General features: G+C 47.3%; 1 protein-coding gene across 2 annotated transcripts in view; it reads right to left on the bottom strand.

Annotated features, from left to right (window-relative positions):
- Sema4b (semaphorin 4B) overlaps nt 1-16,926 on the bottom strand; it is a 39,885-nt gene extending 22,959 nt beyond the window's left edge. The window contains exons 1-2 of one of the 2 annotated variants that reach the window (XM_076851325.1): nt 16,872-16,926; nt 2,989-3,237 (exon numbers count right to left, since the gene is read on the bottom strand). In XM_076851325.1, coding sequence (XP_076707440.1) covers nt 2,989-3,100 — 112 coding nt within the window. In that variant the 5' untranslated portion in view covers nt 3,101-3,237; nt 16,872-16,926. Of the gene's footprint in view, nt 1-2,988; nt 3,348-16,871 lie in introns of those variants that run through there. The other variant, XM_076851324.1, reaches the window with a different exon arrangement.
- Between the last annotated feature and the right edge of the window lie 1,594 nt (nt 16,927-18,520).

An 18,520-nucleotide genomic window follows, 5' to 3' on the forward strand; every position in this document is an offset into this window, starting at 1 on the left:
AAGTTTGCAGGCCTATAGATTTATTTTCAATCTAGTTCAGACACACTGTGTCCAAGCTTTCCAGAAATGCACTTCCTGGGCAGGGGGACATTATAACTCCCTAAATTGCCTAAATAAGGGAATTACATAAGATTTTGGTGAAACAGGGAACAGATTTGTTTTATTTCTTCTCACATGGCCAGGCTGGGAGGCACTGGACGCTATAGTCAATATCACTCCTGCCGCTGACAATGCTCTGGTCCTAGAACTTTTCAGTTTTCAGTGCAAAAGAACTCAAGTTCCACACTCTTCTCTCATATATTCCTTTCACAGAGACTTCCAGATAACTCTGGAGTCCCCATTGCCTACACCTAGTTGTCCTCTTCCTATTGGATACTGGGTAAGGCCACAAATGCCCTCACCACCTAAAGGCCCCAAGAATGTGCTATTCATCAACACTGATGGTAGGGGTTTTCCATGAGGGACCCCAGATGCAGAGCAACTAGATGCTCCATCCATTTCAATGGATTTGTTTTAAGCTGTGGACATAGCCCACTGTCCTAGGTATCCTGGCCCTTGGGAGGTTTAGGTGAGAATTCAGTAGGGGAAGGTAGGTGGCAGGAAGAGGGGGTGTCATCTCCAGTCCCATGCTTCTCTTCCTGAGAGGCATGTAAAGAAAGGACCCAAAGGCCCTGGGCCAAGCATCCCTTGGTCACCATAGGCCTGCCCAAGATGGGCAGGCTGCCAGGAACATCTAACGAGCCCCCAGGGACGAGGGAGGAAACTGCCTCAAGCCACACTGAGGATGAGCCTGTTCAGTCACTATTGAGCATTCCCCTTTGGAACTCCCAGACAGACAAAGGATCTGCGCATAGATAGGAGGTAGAGACAGGTATCAAGGGCAAGGCAGAAGCTCAGGGAGGGGAAGTATGCCAGGTGTGGTAGCTCAGTCAAGTGTGGATATGTGTTCCATAGTTCAGTAGGTGGGGGTATTGCTGAACTATTCTAGGGATTTGGTAGGACTGGAAAAGGGGTTCCATCTGGGAAGACCTGGCCCCAAGAGCACAGTGAAAGGGGTCTTTTCTTTAGGACTTCCAGTCTGATGAATACTAATGGACTGCATTTCAGGCCCTCTGAATCTCTCACCTAGACACCCTTGTACAATCTGTGACAGTCCTGACAAATAAACTGGTGTGACCTGTACAGGGGATTTTGGTGTGTGACAAAAGTCCCCACTAGAGCCTAACTGTGGAAATGAGCCAGGTGCTAGAACTGTGCAGTTAATAACTAAGAGTTCGGCTGTTTTCAGGAAGCAGGTCCTCTTATTTTCCCCCTTCACAGTTCCCCAATTCTGCTTTCCAGTCACCCTTTTCTGAGTTGGACACAACACTTACTGCATTTTCTGAGTGGGACACTTATTGCATCTATCATTGCCCTGTGAGCCAGTCCAGTTTCCCCAAGGTATAAGTGAAGTCCATCAGAGGATCTGTCTCCACTTCACCTCACTTCCCAAACTAAGAGGGTCTGAAGGCCAAAAATGAGTCAAGGTCACAGCAGAAATAGCAAGGCAGTCAGCCTGAGGCTAAACACACCTGTTCATCCTCACTTCACAAGCTGGAGCATCCAAGGGGCTGCAATCACCTCCCCCCCCTGCACCATCCCCTCCTCAGGCAAAACTGCCCTAGCTCTATGCAGGATGTGTAGGAGTGGTCCAAGGTCAATGTATATCAAGAATGATAGCTAACACCTATTGAGCAGTTTCTGTACCAAGCCCTGTCTTAAGGACTTTTCAAACATGTGATGATTTAATACTCAGAAACCTGAGTTAGGTGCAATTATTATCCCCATTTTACAAATAAGGAAACCAAGGTCCACAGCAGTAGCTTGCTCCAGGTCACTAAGTGGCTGAGGTAGGATCTGAACCCAGGCCGTCTGCAATGCTTCAGATAGATGTTAACATAGGGCTACTCAGGTCACTGGAGCCCTGCCTTAATTTAAGTGCTGATTCTACTCTTTCCTTTTGTAAATAGGATGTTTTTAGGGGTGGGGATGCTGTGAGGAGAAGGAAGCCTGGACTGTTTCAGTTTGTAACCTCTAATTTGCTTTATTCTAATATGTACAAGGTGACAACCAGTTAAAGGACTTGGAGAAACATTTGTTGGGCACCTATAAGCCTATGCCCATATACTGCACCTAGTTTTATCAAATCCCCAAGATAGCTCTGCAAGATACCTATGACTGAGTCCTCTTCCCAAATAAGGAAACTGGGGAGCAGAAGGTACTTACTGGGCTGGGGACTCAGGTCCCTCTGATTCCAAAGCCTGAATGGCCAAGAGGAGCTGGGAGTAAAGAGGTAAGAGCAGAAACTGGAAAAGGAGGCGACCAGAGGAAGGTGGCCCAAAAGGATGGCACTCCAGGTCACTCTAAAGAGGGCTGGCTCCCAGTACCTGGGGCGGTGGAGATGGGGGATCCCTCCAGTCAAGGACAGAGGGGCAGGGAGGAAAGATCAGGCGCTCGCCAGCCAGCCAGCCATCTCTCCTGGCGCTGCAGTAACTTGTTAGGAATACCAGAACCTCAGTGTTTACAGCACAGCAAGCACCAGACTCCCTCCACCCAGAGCCGTGCTCAGGGGGCGGCACCGCTGCCGGTTCTGGCCAGCATCAAAGAAAAGGAGATGGACAGGGTGGCCACCGAGTGCAGGCCAGGTGGTCAGCACCCGGAGGCCCCCAGACACAACTTAAAATGCATCCTCCTAGGGGATGAGCGGCGGCGACAGTGAGTGAAACCCCCTCCATGCCCAGAAAGAAAACGGAAGAAAGAGGCCCTCGGCCCCACAGCTCCCCTCTCCTTTCCCTCCCTCCCCTCAGCACTTTTGAAAGAAGTATCGTAACGGATCCCAAGCCTCCCACAGGCCCCCTCCTCCCTCCTTTGTCACGGTCACTTCTGCACAAGGCACCTCTCCAAGCAGCCCTCCCCTCCATGCACCCCGCGGGTCGCAGCAGCACTCACCCAGTGGCAGGCTGATCCTGGGGCTGAGAGCCCGCGTCGGAGGCGGCGGCAACAAGAGCAGAGAGAGGAACAGCAGCGGCAGCGGGGTGGCTGGCCCGCTTGCCCGGCCCATCGCGGCGCTTCGACTTCGGACCGCTGCGAGAGACGGCGTCCTCGAGCTCAGGCTCAGGTTGCTAACTGGAATCGCAGGCAGCAGCCCCGCCCCGCAGTCCGGCCCCCGAGTCACTCCTCCGGCCTCCCCTAGCAGACCTGGGGGTAGGGGACGCGGACGGGGAACGAGTCACGTGGGTAGCTGCAACGCAGGCCCGGAGCCCCCGGCACCGCGATCCTCCCGCCGGGCGCACGTTCTGCTAGTGGGTTCAGACCAAGCTCCCCAGCGAGTGTCGCTCGAAGGGAGGGAGGGAGAGGAGGGCAAGGAGGAAGTTGGGCGGTTAGTCCTGCCTCTCTGGGCTCCGCTCCTTGTCCAACCCTCCCCTTCCCTCTTCCTTTTTCCTGGGCGCTGGAAGCATAAGGGGCGCAGGCTTGGTGCACCCGCTCCGGGCTCGCTTGGAGCGGCCAAGCCGGGAGATCAAGTAGCCACCGACGCAGCTGGAGCCCTGGACCTCGAACGACAGAAGACCCCCAGATCCCCGCCCTACCTCTCAGACCCGCCCACCAGCACGGGGCAGGGCCCCCTTCTGGCTCCTCCGAGACCTCAGTTTGAGAATTGTGCGCCTTGTGAAGGTCAGGCCTCGGTCTCTTTCCTTTATGTGCGGCTCCCCCTAGCCCCTCTTCCTGGCACCCACTTGTCTGTGAATAAATGAACTCCGCCGAGCTCATGCAGACAGCGGGGCTGGTTGCTTGCGAATCTAATTTCCGCACGAGTCAATCCACTGCAGGTCTTAGCTGGCCGTTCACTACAGGCTCAGCACTTAGTCTAGGTACCCTGCGGGGGTTTGACCATGCTTAGAATTCTGTCCACCCTAAGCCCGGGAGGCGGGGCAAAATTAGCTTAAGTGGGCTAAGAGAATTTAATGCACTACAATGCAAGAAAATGAGATCTTCTTCACAATATGCACTTGGCCTGGCAGGGGAAAGGACCCACTAATGCTGGAGTGGTATTCCAGAGGCAGCTATCCACAATTCTCCCAACTTCCCTATGGGTGGAGTTCAGCAATGCTGAGACCAGGGGTTTTCAGTAGTAGCCTGAACCCCTTATTGAATTCTGAAATCAATTTGGTGAAAAACCAACCTAGAAAAAGCAGAGTTCATTGATCACAGAATGGATGTTTTGGGAAACCTGTTTCAGTTTTTCCTAAGTGTGCACAGGATTACAGTAAAATGTAATTCCTTATTTAACTACAATAATAAAGGAGTTTGAAAGCCTCTGCTATTCAGTTCCGTGCCCTGGGAACCAAGTCTCCAGGAATTTGCTGCAATTGCAAGACAACTCTTTTTCACCCCGCAGCCAAAATCAGTGTCCTCCGAGTCACATCCTTTTGCCCTGCCTCCCTGCTGCCATATCCTCTCCCACAGCAGGCAGAGGGTGAGCACAGCTCTCCAAGTGGCCCAGGTCTCCTCTCTTCAAACCAAATTTATTCATGTTACATGATATCTGCACCTCCACCATCCTGACATCCTTGTGTGCACATGGTGCAAGCTAGGCATCTCTTTTAAAGGGGCTCCTAGCATTGGATACAGAATTCCACAGGGGCTGGTGGTGTCATTTGCCTGTAGTCCCAGTGACTGGGGAGTCTGAGGCAGGAGGGTCCCAAGTTCAAAGCCAGCTTCAGCAACTTAGTGAAGCCCTAAACAACTCAGCAAGACCCTGTCTCTAAAATAAAAAATAAAAAGACTATGGTCAAAAAAGAAAGAAAAGTGACAATCAGGCTGGGCACAGTGGCCCATACCTATAATCCCTGGATCTTTAGGCAGTCCAGCCTCAACAATTTTGGTGAGACCTTGTCTCAAGATAAAAATAAAAAGATCTGGGGATAGAGCTCAATGGTAAAGTGCCCCTGAGTTCTATCCCCAGTATCAAAGAAAATCAGGTCACCCCTCTCCTCTGCTCAATGGTGAAAATCAAAGGGCAGGAATTGTGTTTGGTTGATTTGTTAACCTGTCCTAAGCATTCAGAACAGTACTGATATATGGTGGCAGGCCCCAATAAATATTGGTTGAATGAATGAATGAATGAGTGTAACCTAAGAGTCACAAAATACTACAGGCTCATAGAACTTTTTTTTTGGAACCAGGGATTAAACACAGGGTGCTTACTCACTGAGCCCTGTCCTCACTATCCCCCCCCCCCACACACACACACCATTTATTTTTTCTTTTCTTTCTTTCTTTCTTTCTTTTTTTTTTTTTTTTTTTTTGAGACAGGGTCTTGTCAAGTTGCTTAGGGCCTCACTAAATTGCTGAGACTGGCTTTAAATTGTGATCCTCCTGCCTCAGCCTCCCAAGCCGCTGGGATTACAGGCATGCGCTACCATGGCCAGCTATAGAACTAGTTTTTATACGCTTTGATCCAGTAAAGACCTCCCCCAAATCTGAAATTAGGCAATTAGCTTTTTCAGTTCAACACAGGACTTAGTATCTCTTGTAAATCTATTGATTCTGGCCCAGGTTTCATCCTCCTGAAGTCATTTTGAATATTGCTGCAATATTCCCCTCCCACTTTTGAGTAATCTGTAAATTTAGCTAAGTATTCCTATGCCTTTATACAAGTCATTGATAAAGATAATGGATGAGCAGACCTAACACCCAGATCTTGGTTTCTATAAACCAGTTTCCAATAAAAGGAATAAGGACTCCTTGGAAAATGAAAGGAAAAGTATGAAGTAAACACAGGACGTTTGTTGGCCCAGAAAGCAAAGAGTGATCAAAGACTTATGGGGTCATGTCAAAAGGAGACCTAGGAGGTGCCTTATTCTGTTACTGAGCAAATTTTGCAGGGCGGGAAGGGACTTAGGAGCCAGCTTGATGACCACTCTTTGCATCAAATAGCATAATGGCTTCTAATGCATGAAATTAAAATATAATCTATTAATTTCTGTAAAGAAAATCTTCTGTAAAGGAAGATTTTCTTTACAGAAAAATGCTAACTAAAAATGTAGACTCAAACAAGAATCATCAATGAATGTGAAACAATTGGATGGCAAATTATTAGGAAAGTATGTATTAGCAAGGTCTCAAAGTCTGTCCCACAAATGACTTTACTAATTACCAAAAGGAAGAATTATCTCTGAGAGAGAGATCTGGTAGCTACCATCTTAACCAAAAGGCCAAAAGTATCATCACTGGTTATAGGACTGTGTGACAAATTTACCTCCTGATTTGATGCAATAAGAAGTATACAACAGGGCTGGGGCTGTAGCTCAGTTGTAGAGTGCCCGCCTTGCACGTATGGGGCACTGGGTTTGATCCTTAGCACCACATAAAAAGAAATAAAGATATTGTGTCCATCTACAACTAAAAAATATTTTTTTTAAAAAAAGTATACAACAATCTTGTGGCATTCTTGCAGAGAGTGTTTAACCCAGATCTAATAACAAGGATGCAATCAGACATATCCAGTATGTGGAACATTCTATAAAACAACTAGCCTGAATTCTTCCAAAAGGTCAATCTAGTAACAGGCAAAAAAGACGGGACCATTTTAGGTTCAGAGACTAAAAAGGCATAATGACCAAAGGTAATAAATGAACCTTGATTGAATCTTGGAGAGAAAAAATGCCATGGAGCAATTGGGAAATTTTAATGTAGACTGTGTGATATGATATTTACTGGGTTTAAAAAAAAATTTGGTATTGGGAACTGAACCCAGGAATGCTTTACCACTAAGCTACATCCCCAGTCCTTTTATTTTCCTTTTTCAGACAGGATCTAAGTTACTGAGGCTGACTTCAAATTTGTGATCCTCCTCCCTTAGCCTCCAAAATCACTGGGATTACAGATGTGTAATAAATACCATGTCCAGCTGGTATTTATTGACTTTATTGTTTATTTTCTAGGTCTTTGTTTTGTTGTGTTTTGTTTTGTTTGTATGGGGACTGTACCCAATTTTTTTGAGATAGGGTCTAAGTTACCCTGAACTTGCAATGGTTCTGCCTCAGCTGGGATTACAGGTATGCTCAATATTGCTCATTTTCTTAGGTATGTAATGGTATTTCTTATGTATGATAAAGTCCTTGTTTTTTTGAAATGCCTACTGAGTTTTTTAGAGGTGAAGTGTCATGATACTACAACTTATTTTCAAATACTTCAGCAAAAAAAAAAAAAAAAAAAAAAAATTGTGTGTGTGTGTGTGTGTGTGTGTGTTAGAAAGAGTAAGAACATGACTGTGGTAAAACTTTAACAATTTGTCAATAAAGGTAAAGTTATAGATATTTTTGTACCGATCCTTTAGCTCTTCATTTGGGAAAAATAAGTAAGACAACCGAAAACAGATCCCCGTGGCATGTCATAGGCTCCCCTCAATAGGGTTAAAATAGACCAATAGCCCTAATAGGTTGAGCAATTATCTCTGTGCCCTCCTAACTCCACTGTTTAGCCCACGTTTCTCCATATTATTCACAAGACTATTATGGGAAAAACCTTCAAGAAATCTTGTCGAAATGAAGGTAATGGTTACAGCATTTCCTTCTCTTGTTTTCTGCTTATTACCCTTACTTAGAGCAGCACTTGATCTGTGGCCACCTGCTCAATTAGTCTTTGTTGAGAACCTGAATCTCAACATCAGATAGTTCCTAAGGTGGCAGAAAGATTGGTCTGCCTCGTGTCTTGGCAACATAGGGCTATACTCATCTCTGGGGAGAGGAGGCAGGGGCTGCTGCAGCCTCACTTGGTGGTTAATTATATCCTGCTCACGGCTGCTCAAATGCTTAAAAAGTATGTCTTGTGCCAACTGGGCAGCAAGCCCCTCGAGGGCAGTGACAGGTCTTCAGTCTTCCAAACCTCCATTGCCTCTCATGGCACTCCAGTACGAGCTCCACAGGGCTGACAATAGGAGGGGCCCAATGTTGGCCTGGAGAAGAGCCCTCTAACCCGCATCCCCAGCCTGGCAACCTCAGTCCTCGTGGGCTCCACCGTCTTCTGTGAGTGTGCTAACGTGTTCTCCCCAGACTGGAAGAAACAGGACAACCAACAGAGAAAAATCTCCTTTGAACAGACTTCCTATGGGCTGAAGAGTGGTTCCCAAGCCAATGACATGTCTCTTCTTCCCCTCTTCTTCTCTTGGATGGAGGCAAGTCTTTCTTGGCCAGAATTGTCAGTGTTTATAAAGAGCTCAGGGGGCAGCTTGGAAAGGGAGTACAGGGGGTGGCGGGCAGAGAGAAAAGCAACACTTCCTCTGTGCCCGGAGCCAGCAGGATGAAATCATCGTCAAGTGTGGCCCTCCATCTCCATCTCCACCCATGCTCACTGGTCCTTACTCTTTCTCCCATTCTGACCCTCCTGCCTTCTCTATCTGAGGGTCTGTCTTATGCACACATAAGGACAAAGGCACAAGAATGAGAGGTAAAGTGGGGGAGCTTGGTGGCACACGCATGCATGCCTGTAATCCCTTGGGAGATTGAGGAGGCTTGGGAGGCTGAGGCATAAGGAGTTCAAAGCCAGCCTCAGCAATTTAGCAAGTTCCTAAGCAACTCAGTGAGACCCTGTCTCTAGATAAAATATAAAAAAGGGCTGGGGATGTGGCTCAATGGTTAAGTGTCTGGGTTCAAATCCCAGTAGCACACACACAAAATAAAGAATAAGAGGTAAAATGTGCATTGGAAGACATTATAACAAAGTTGAGACAAAACTTCTCTGCGGTGAGAGATGTCAGACTAGTGAGTACATGACTTGTAGGCAGGAGAGGAGGAAACTTGAGGGATGATAGAAACATTCTATATCTAGATCTGGTATTGGTTTTCCAAGTGTGTACAAATGTTAAAATGTCAAGCTGTATACTTAAGATCCATGCATTTTACTGTATGTAAACTTATACTTTCTATCTATTATCATAGGGAAAAAAAGAGACTGGCTGGGTGTGGTGGCCACACCTGTAATCCTAGCTACTTGGGAGGCTGGGGCAGGAGGGGCAGGAGGATGGAAAGTTTTCAGTTTTTGGGTAGCCACAGCAACTTAGTGAGACCTTATCTCAAAGTTAAAGGTGGGGGGGGAGGCTAGAAATGTAGCTCAGTGGAAGAACACCTCTAAATTCAATCTCTAGGACCAAAAAGAGAGAGAGAGAGAGAGAACAAAAAGGGGATCAGGTGGTAAAATTAAAAAAAAAAAAAAAAAAGAGGGGAACTATAGAAGAAGGAAAGAGAATGATGAGAAATAAGAAAGGCTACTGAGAAAGAGAAAATAAAAAGAACAAGAAGAAAACTGTAAACCAGGTGTGGAGGCACACGCCTATAATCCCAGTGGCTAGAGAGGCTGAGGCCCTCAGCAAGATCCTGTCTCTAAATAAAATACAAAAAAGATCTGAGGATGTGGCTCAGTAATTAAGCACCCCTGGGTTCAATCCCTGTAAAAAAAAAAGAAGAAGAAGAAGAAGAAGGAGAAGAAGGAGGAGAAGGAGGAGAAGGAGAAGGAGAAGGAGAAGGAGAAGGAGAAGGAGGAGAAGGAGAAATGTGAATCAAATGAACACATCTATCTGCTGCCTCTCTCCTGTTCCTTCTCTCCAGGAAGGCTGGGAATAGGCACCAGGCAAGCATTAGCCATAGAACCTTCAGCAGGCCACATTCAGTCTCCTAAACCCATCAATACTGATTAATCACCCGAGGTACCACTTCTGCCCAGGTGCAAACAAGGCATCCTTGCCCATGAATGACCCCTGCCAGGCAGCCCCTAGCCAAGCCTGCCAGCTCTGATTCCCACCCAGGGAGCCTGGCTCCCACAATTCTACTCAGGAGTCATTGCTTTGTTTGCTGCCCTTGGGGGAGGGGCCTCCTGCCAAGTCCAGTGGAGCTTGAACCCAGAGGTCCCACTTTCCCTCCTAGGGTAGTCTCCAGACTCCTCCCTGCTCTTGGTGCTGACTGGCAGCCTGCCCAAGCAAGGCCTTGCAGAAACAAACTGGCTGTGGCCCAGCTCCTCAGGTCCTGGCCCCCTGCCACTATCCCCTTGTAGTCCCAAGTCCTTCTCTTATACCAATCTGCAGCTGCAGCTCCCCACCTTGCCCTGGCTGGGCACGCTGCTTCTGTCTCTTCCCTAGGGCTCCATAAGCAGCTCAGCTGCAGCATGGATACATTTTGATGAGCAAGTGACACCAGCTGGCACATCCTGTGTGTGCTTTTAAATCAGCCAATAGCTGCCAGGTCCTGGGGGCTGGGTGCTTCCTTGGGGCAGTGCCCTCTGCAGAAGAGGGCATCCACCCAGGGTTAGTACTAATACTGCCTTCAAATCTCAGGTAGCTTTCAACCAAGGTCTGGCAATGAATGTAAATAAATGGCCTCATCTCTATTCCCCAAACCAGGTTCCTGTCCACTGGTCTTTTGTTTTTTTCTTGAATCTGTAAGTGAAGAATCCAGTGACTGAGCACACAGGTTCTTCTGTCAGAAGAAATCAACATTACCTGTTATTTTTGCGGGCTTTAAAAAAGTCGTTTAGATTGGGGGTGTAGCTCAATGGTAAAGTGCTTGTTTTAAAAAAATGGGAAAGAATGCCATGCATCCCTCTGGACCTCCATTTCCTCATCTGCAATGGGAATACTAACAGTACTTTAGAGCAGTTAAGAGAAATGAAGAGATAATACCTATAAAGCAATTGGCAACACTGGAATGTAGTGAATGCTCCATGTTCCAGGCTATGGTATCACTCCATCTAAAAGTTGTCCAAAGCCTCAACAACTTTTAACCATGTTGGATGCCCATGCTAAGGACCCCCCCACCCCCACCCCTTCTAGGCTCTTTTCTTGATTCGGCTGCCTCCTACAAATCCAGTGCTGAGGTTGCAACTCTCACAGGGAGAAGAAACCAGCCTGCCCAGCCCAAACCTGGGTGTGCCAGCTAGGGTGAGCAGCCTGCCACCCAGCACCACCCCCACTGGGCCTGTTGGGGCCTGATATGGCCACTCCCTGGGAGGGGATCCCCCCCGCCTTACAGGGGTATTGTGCAACTTGCAGGGCTCAACCTGTCCCTACCCAGGCAGGGTAGAACATGAAGTTGCCACTGTCACTCCCTTGCACCCCCAACACTAGCTCAGGAGATATTGTGCCTTTAGGCCTGCTCACTGGGGGGACTAGAGAGCACAGGGTAATTGGCCTGACAGGTACTTGGCACCTATAACCCTGAAGGGGCACAGTGACTGCCCAGCAACTCTGCCCTGCTCTCAAACCACTGCAGCCTCTCACAGGTAGAAGGTAAGTGTTCTAGGCCAGGTAAAGATGGGGCAAGAAGGATTCAGGCCTGGGGGAGAAAGAGTCTCGGCTTCCAGTTCAGCTTATTATAAGACTCAGTTCTCAAGATCTTAAGAAGTAAGAAACTTATCTCCCCATTTGCCACTGAGTTCTTTCCTCCGTAAATCCACTCTGAGCCCCAGGCCCCTAGGCATTGCCCTATGAAGGCCAGGGCCCTGCTGTCACCCAAGAGAACAAACCTTCCTTCCCAGGCCCAAGGTTCTCCACTTAGCCTCTTTTGTCCCAGAGAGGATGGGCATTTTAGGTCACCTGGTAGGTCTCAATCACTTTAGATTACCTGGTGGCTGCCACTCTTGCTCCCAGATAGAGCCTTTCTCTTGACTGTGGCTGAATCCAGAGGGTAGGCAGGTTGGTATGCCTACAAGGGTGGTGGGAATGGACATATAGGTTGCTATTTTTTCTGTGGCTGCAAGGATGGTACTTCCACCCTGCTTTGCCAGAATGAAGGTTCTAAGAAATACCCAACCCATGGTGGTATGCCCACTTGCCACCCTAAAGCAATGGCATCAGGAGACAACACTCACAGAAAGGGCAACAAAGACTTTTCTGAGGGAGCTTATACACTAGCTACCCAGGCCCGTTACTCCCTGGGACTTGCTAGCAGCACCATTTATAAGTGTAAAGTGAGCATCAGGCTAGAGGTTGCCACACCAGGAACTCTACAGCACTTGAGGTTCCGAGTGGCTCTAGCCTGGTCCCAGCAGGGGAGGGAGCTCTAAGGAGCCAGACCCAACCAGGCATGGGATTAGTTCCAAATCTCCTATCTTGTGGTTTCCATACCCCCTTGAAAGAGCAGACCCCATTTGCACCTCCTAGAGCCTCTTCAATGAATAATGCCTTAGGCCTTTTCACTGCAGCCTGTGGGATGTGGAGCAGAGCAGGGAGCCCCTTAACCCCAGGGTAGGCGTCAGGAAACTGTGAACCCCAAGAATGACATGCTATTTCTGGAGAAAGGGGATCAGAGCTTTCATCTAATTTCAAAAGGATCCTTGTCAACTCCCTCACAACAGAGGGAGACATAAGTTAGGTGGCTCATGCCTGTAATTCCAGTGATTTAGGAGGCTGAAGCAAGAGGATCAAAAGTCGGAGGCCAGCCTGACAATTTAATAAGACCCTGTCTCAAAATAAAAAATAGGAAGGGCTAAGGATGTAGCTCAGTGGTACAGTGCCCCTAGGTTTAATCCCCAGTAACTAACAAAACAAAACAAAATAAAAAACTCCCGGATTGTGGCTCAGTGGTAGAGCGCTTGCCTAGCACAGGCGGGACCCGGGTTCAATCCTCAGCACCACATAAAAATAAAGGCATTGTGTTGTGTCCATCTACACCTAAAAAAATTAAATATTGAAAAAAAAAAAAAAAAACTCCCCTCCCAAAAAAATGAGGAACCATTTCTTTAAGTTATGTTCATCTGCAGATACAGGGAACTTTCAAAATTAGCCTTGATCAAGCCAGGCACTCTGACATATGCCTATAATCCCCAAAACTCTGGAGGCTGAGGCAGGAGGATCACAAGTTGAAGTTCAGTCTCAGAAACTTAGAAAGCCCTCAGCAACTTAATGAGGCTCTGTCTCAAAATAAAAAATACAAAGTCTAGGGATGTAACTTAGTGGCAGAGCACTCTTCTGTTCAATCCCCAGTACCAAACAAACAAACAAAAAATTAACCTTCCTCAGGTAAAAAGAAATCATACCTTACTTTGGAACAGTCATATAACTGTGATATGAAATATTTGGCAAACTCTTTTCACCTAAATCAAAGTTGACATTTAACACTGTGCTGACCTTTTTACATTTAATCATTTATTTAATCCTCACAACAGAGGGAGACATAAGTTACAGTTTATTCCCACTACACAGACAAGAAACTGGAGCACAGAGAGGCTTGGGAACTTGCTCAAGTCACACAAGTGCTAAGTCAGGACTAGGACCAGACCCAGATCTTCTACTCCAGGGCCCACATGGGTACTCTACCTATAGTCAGAATCTCAACCAGGTTTCTAAAGCCATCTCCTCTTCAGATAATATGGGCTGTTGTCCTTCCTGCCTTCCAATTCCTCTCTCTCTCTCTCTCTCTCATTTCTTCCTCTTTTCCTTCCTTCTCCATCCTTCCTTTCTTCATTCCTTCTTTCCACAAATGTTTCTTGGGCACTTGCTGCCTTCTAAGCATTGTTGATAATGTGAAGGAAATGGTAGCTGCCTCACAGTTATAGTTCATTGGGATCCTTTAAGCTCTTCTTTACAGGGAAAACCCATCCTCCTCCACATTTCTTTAGACATGTCCATTACTCATTTCTTTGTTCCCAAAAGGTAGTGGCCAGGGCCAACCTGGCAGAGCTCCAGCAGTGCTCCCAGGCAGTAGAGGCTAGAATCCTGTTGTTTTTGACGATTTCCAGAGTTGCTTCTCTGGGTTCCCTCTGCACTCAGCTCAGATTTCCATTAAGGCACTCATTATGCTGTAGTAAAACACTCATTTGCACATCCCATTCCTCTCTTCCCTTCTCTTCTACAAGCTGCTTGGTGCAAGAACCAGACCTGCCTAACTCGGGTTTTTAAATCTCCAGCCCCAGGGCAGAACTTGTAAATAGCAGGCACACAGTAAATATTTACTAAATGAATAAATGAGTTTTCTGCTCTAGCTGCCTGTCTCAAATCATTTCCAAACGATTAATTCAAGTGCTCCACCTGGATTTTCTTTCCCACCTTCCTCTAAGTCCTGTTCAAAGGAAAAGGTACCACACCATGCAGGTAGGGCTAGAGCCTCATTTCCTGGCTTTAGGGCAAAGGGTTTTCTTATTCATATATCTCTAGTCTCAGCTTTGTTGGCTTCAGAAGAGGTAGTATGTTGGAGAGTGGCTGAATTCTCTCGCTCCTATTAGATAACAGCATTAAAGTAAAAGTCCTGGGCACAAGACCCATGTGCCAGGGAGAGAGAATCTTTCAGTTCTCCCCAAAGCAAAAGCCTCAATTTCCCATCTTTAGTTTACCTATTGTCAATGTCTCCATCTTTAATTTTATTTATTTGAAGCTGGGAATAGAGCCTAGAGCCTCAAAGCATGCTAAACACGTGTTGTACCATGGAGCCACACTGCCAGTCCCATTCTCTCTCTCTCTCTTTCTTTTTCTTTTTTTGATACCAGGAATTGAACCCAGGGGTGATTTACCACTGAGCCACATTCCCAGTCCCCCTTTCCCCCCACCCCAGCCCTTTTATATATATATATATATATATATATATATATATATATATATATATATATATATTTTTTTTTTTTTTTAGTTGTTGAGGACCTTTATTTATTTATATGTGGTGCTAAGATTCGAACCCAGTGCCTCACACATGCTAGACAAGTGCTCTACCTCTGAGCCACAACCCCAGTCCCTCCCCCAGCCCTTTAAAAAAAAAAAAAAATTCTTTTTGAGATAGGCCTCCCTAAAGTGCTTAAGGCCTCACTAAATTACTGAAGCTGGTCTCATATTTGAGATTCTCCTGCCTTGCCTCCCCAGTCACTGGGATTACAGGCATGAGCCACCATGCCCAGTCCCATCTCCATCTTTAAATTATCTTCAGCCAATAGCGGGTGATATACCTTATTTCTCTGAGCTTCTGAAAGAATATTCACAAAGGAAAACAGCCACAGCCTGGGAGTCAGGCAACTGAGTTAAAACTCTGGCCTTCCCACCAACTCACTGTATCATTTAGGAAGTAATTTAATCTGCAAGTCAAGTTTCCCCCATGAAAATGAGGGAGCACAGGACTAAGTGATTTCTAAATCTCTTCCAGTTGTAAAGCATCTATGGGGGAAATTTTTTTTAATTATATGCTTCTGTGCTCTTATGGCATTCAACCCTCACAAGAATCCTGTGATTTTTGAAAACTTTTATATGCATTTTTAGTTGTTGATGGGCTTTATTTGATTCTTTATGTATATGCAGTGCTGAGAATCGAACCCAGAGCCTCCCTCACACACGGGGGGGGGGGGGGGGGGAAGGGGGGGCAAGCGCTTTACCACTGAGCTACAACCCCAGTCCAATCCTGTGATTCTTAAATAACATACATTACCTGTAAGGAAATATAAGCAGAAGTTTGATGACCTTCCCAAGATGACCCAAGGTTCCCGCACTTTTGTGCTAAATCATAATGGCTCTGGAGAGGCCACAACAGGATCTCTTTCCTAAGACCCTCACGTTCCTCCCCTTCTATCCCCTAAATCCACCTTATTGCTGTAGAGAAGGAAAAAAAAGCCATAACAAAGGGCCTAACTTGGAGGGTATAAAAAGACCACCATGAGGAGGGGCCCAAGCCTTTCCAAATTCCAAGTGATTACTCTTCCCTCCCGGGTCAGAATTCCCGGTTTGGGAGTAAGGGGTGGCAAAAGCAGAGTGTTTTAAGACGCAGTTAAAGGATTCGAAGCAGAGGCCCCCGGTGGCCATGGGAACGTGGGCCAGCCTCCTGCACTGCCATGGCAACAGGCTCCCCCAGTGGCGGGCTCGGGTGCCCATCAGAGCGTGCAGGTGGCGCCCTCTTGGCACAGGGGCTTGGCGGGAGGTGGTAGTTCGGAGAGTGGGGGACTGAGGCTGTCCAGCTGCCTGGGCCTCGTTTGTTACCCTAGGGCCGCAGGTCCCACGCCGCCTGGCGACCCCCCCCCCCCAGCCCACCACGCGCCTACCTGGAGTGAGCCACCACCCCCGGCGTAGCCACCTCTGAGCCACAGCGCGGCCCGAGGTTCTGCAGGCTCGCTCCCGCTGTCAGGACGGCCAGACGCAGTCCCTGGGGGCCCGGAGTGTCCAGCGAACGCCCTCTGTCCAGCGCGGTGTCCCCGGAAATGCTGGGCCGAGGCCAAGCTCCGCCCCGCCCCGCCCCGCCAGCGTTTACGGGAAGGTCCCCAGGCGCACTTCTGGCTTCTGGGCTCCGCAGCCGCGCGGTCCCTCTCCCCACCCGCCCCGGCCCGGCCACTACTCCGGCCGACCCCGGGCATTTACTCGGGACTCCAGGCTGTCTTCCCACCCCGCGTTGGGTCTTGTCCCCAACCGTGGCTGCGTGCCCAAATAGGCCGCGGGGTCCACGGGGCTGCGTCCTTCTTGACCTTGGAAGGCTCGCTGGTCCTATCCCTAAGCGGGGCGGTCTCACTAGCTGGAGCCCTGGCTTGGCCCGGGTTGGAATCCACTGTTAGCTTAGGCGAGTTCCTTAACCTCTCTTGATCCTTGAGTTCTTCACCTGTAAAGTGGGCATCAGACCAGTAGGGACCTCACAGGGTTGTGGTGTGAAATGCAGTGGTGGAGAAACACCTGACACGTGGTCAATTCGCTATAATGGTAGTATTGTTTATAGTAGGAGGCAATGAGAGAGAGGAGCAAGCCACCCTCCGTGAAACCACCCAGATCTCCACCCATGATAAATGCCGTTGGCTGCCTTCCTTAGCGTCCAATGGGAGACCGCCCTGAGACAGTAAAGGAAGAGATCTGCTGGAGGGGAGAGATATGGTTATAAATATCTCACATTTATCAAGTGACCTTGCCGGTCCCTCTTTAGACCTTCATGTCCTGGTTCTCCAATCTTCCAGGAAAGCAACAGCTGATTTCTGGGCGGTTCCTGAAACAACCGGTTCTGGGCGTGTAAAGGGCTGAGCTGGCCAGAGCTGGCTGGTCAAGAGGCTGGAGAAAACAAGAGGCCAAGTGCCAGCCTCTTCCTGGGCCAAAGTAGGCCTAAGAGCACACTGTCCCTATGCCATCTTTTCAGGCAGAGCTGCTAGACTCCATTAGGAAAGGAACAAAGTGGTTATTTTATTACCTGCATATATTTACCACAGGAAGACTGAATAATAATGAAAAATACTGTTGCCCAAAATTTCATCTCACCAGAGACCACCAGTATCATATTTTTTAAAACTTTTTGGTTGATTATAACTTAGTGATAGAGCACTTATTTAGCATGCCCGAGGCCCTGGGTTTTAATCCCTAGTACCAAAGAAAAAGGAAAGCTAAAACTTTTCAAAAATTTAAACCTAATTTACGTTTGGTAAAGTGCACAAATCTTTATTTATTTATTTAGTTTGTTGGTGGACCTTTTTTTGCTTATTTATATGTGGTGCTGGAAATCGAACGGAGTGCCTCACACCTAAGAGGAAAACACTCTATGGTTGAGCTACAATTCCAGCCACCAAGTGCACAAATCTTAAGTCCACTGGCATTACAATTTTGGTGACTATCCACTGGTCTTTTTCCTGTTTTTTTTTTCTGCGGCGCGGGGGCGGGAGGAGCAGTTTGTGTGTTTGAACTCAAGGGTACTCCACCACTGAACCACATCTCCAGCTCTATTTTATATTATTTATTTAGAGACAGTGTCTTACTGAGTTGCTTAGTGCCTCACTTTTGCTGAGGCTGGCTTTGAACTCTCTATCCTCCTGCCTCAGCCTCCCAGCCCACTGCCTAACTAATGTGTTCTATTTATTCAAATACAATGTACATTTAACCAAGACTCTACTATTGAACATTAAATTATTTCTAAGCAATTTTTTTTTTGTACTAGGGATTGAACCCCAGGGTACTCCTCCATTTAGCTACATTCCCAGCCTTTTAAATTTTATTTTATTTTGAGACAGGTTTAAATTGCCCAGGCTGACTTTGAACTTTCAATTTTCCTGCCCCAGCCTCCCAAGGAGCTGGAAATACACCACTGTTTCCAGTATCACTCATTATCTTAAATAATGCTGGGCACAGTGATGCACACCTATAATCCCAGCAACTTGGGAGGCTGAGGCAAGAGGGTCACAAGTTCAAAACCCGTCTCAGAAACTTAGTAAGGCACTTGGCAACTCAGCAAGACCCTCTCTCTAAATAAAATATTTAAAACAGGGCTGGGGATGTGGCTCAGTAGTTGAGCACCCCTGGTTTCAATCCTCAGTACCCAGTACCAAAAAAAAAAAAAAAAAAAAAAGTCCTATCAATCTTTTTATCTTTTTATTAGCTCTGCCTTCTAAACAGTATTGTGGGGGCACTGCAAAGAATAGTGGGAACACAACTAAATTAGAGGTCTTGCCTAAGGTCATTAGATCCAGGAGGTCATGCAAAAACTTCCAAGTTCCCAGCACATATAGCATCCTGTGAGCACCAGCTACTCACAAGAGTGCCTAAAATTCTGGCCTTCTT

This window comes from Callospermophilus lateralis, chromosome 3 (assembly GCF_048772815.1).
Source record: "Callospermophilus lateralis isolate mCalLat2 chromosome 3, mCalLat2.hap1, whole genome shotgun sequence".
Taxonomy (NCBI): Eukaryota; Metazoa; Chordata; class Mammalia; order Rodentia; family Sciuridae; genus Callospermophilus; species Callospermophilus lateralis.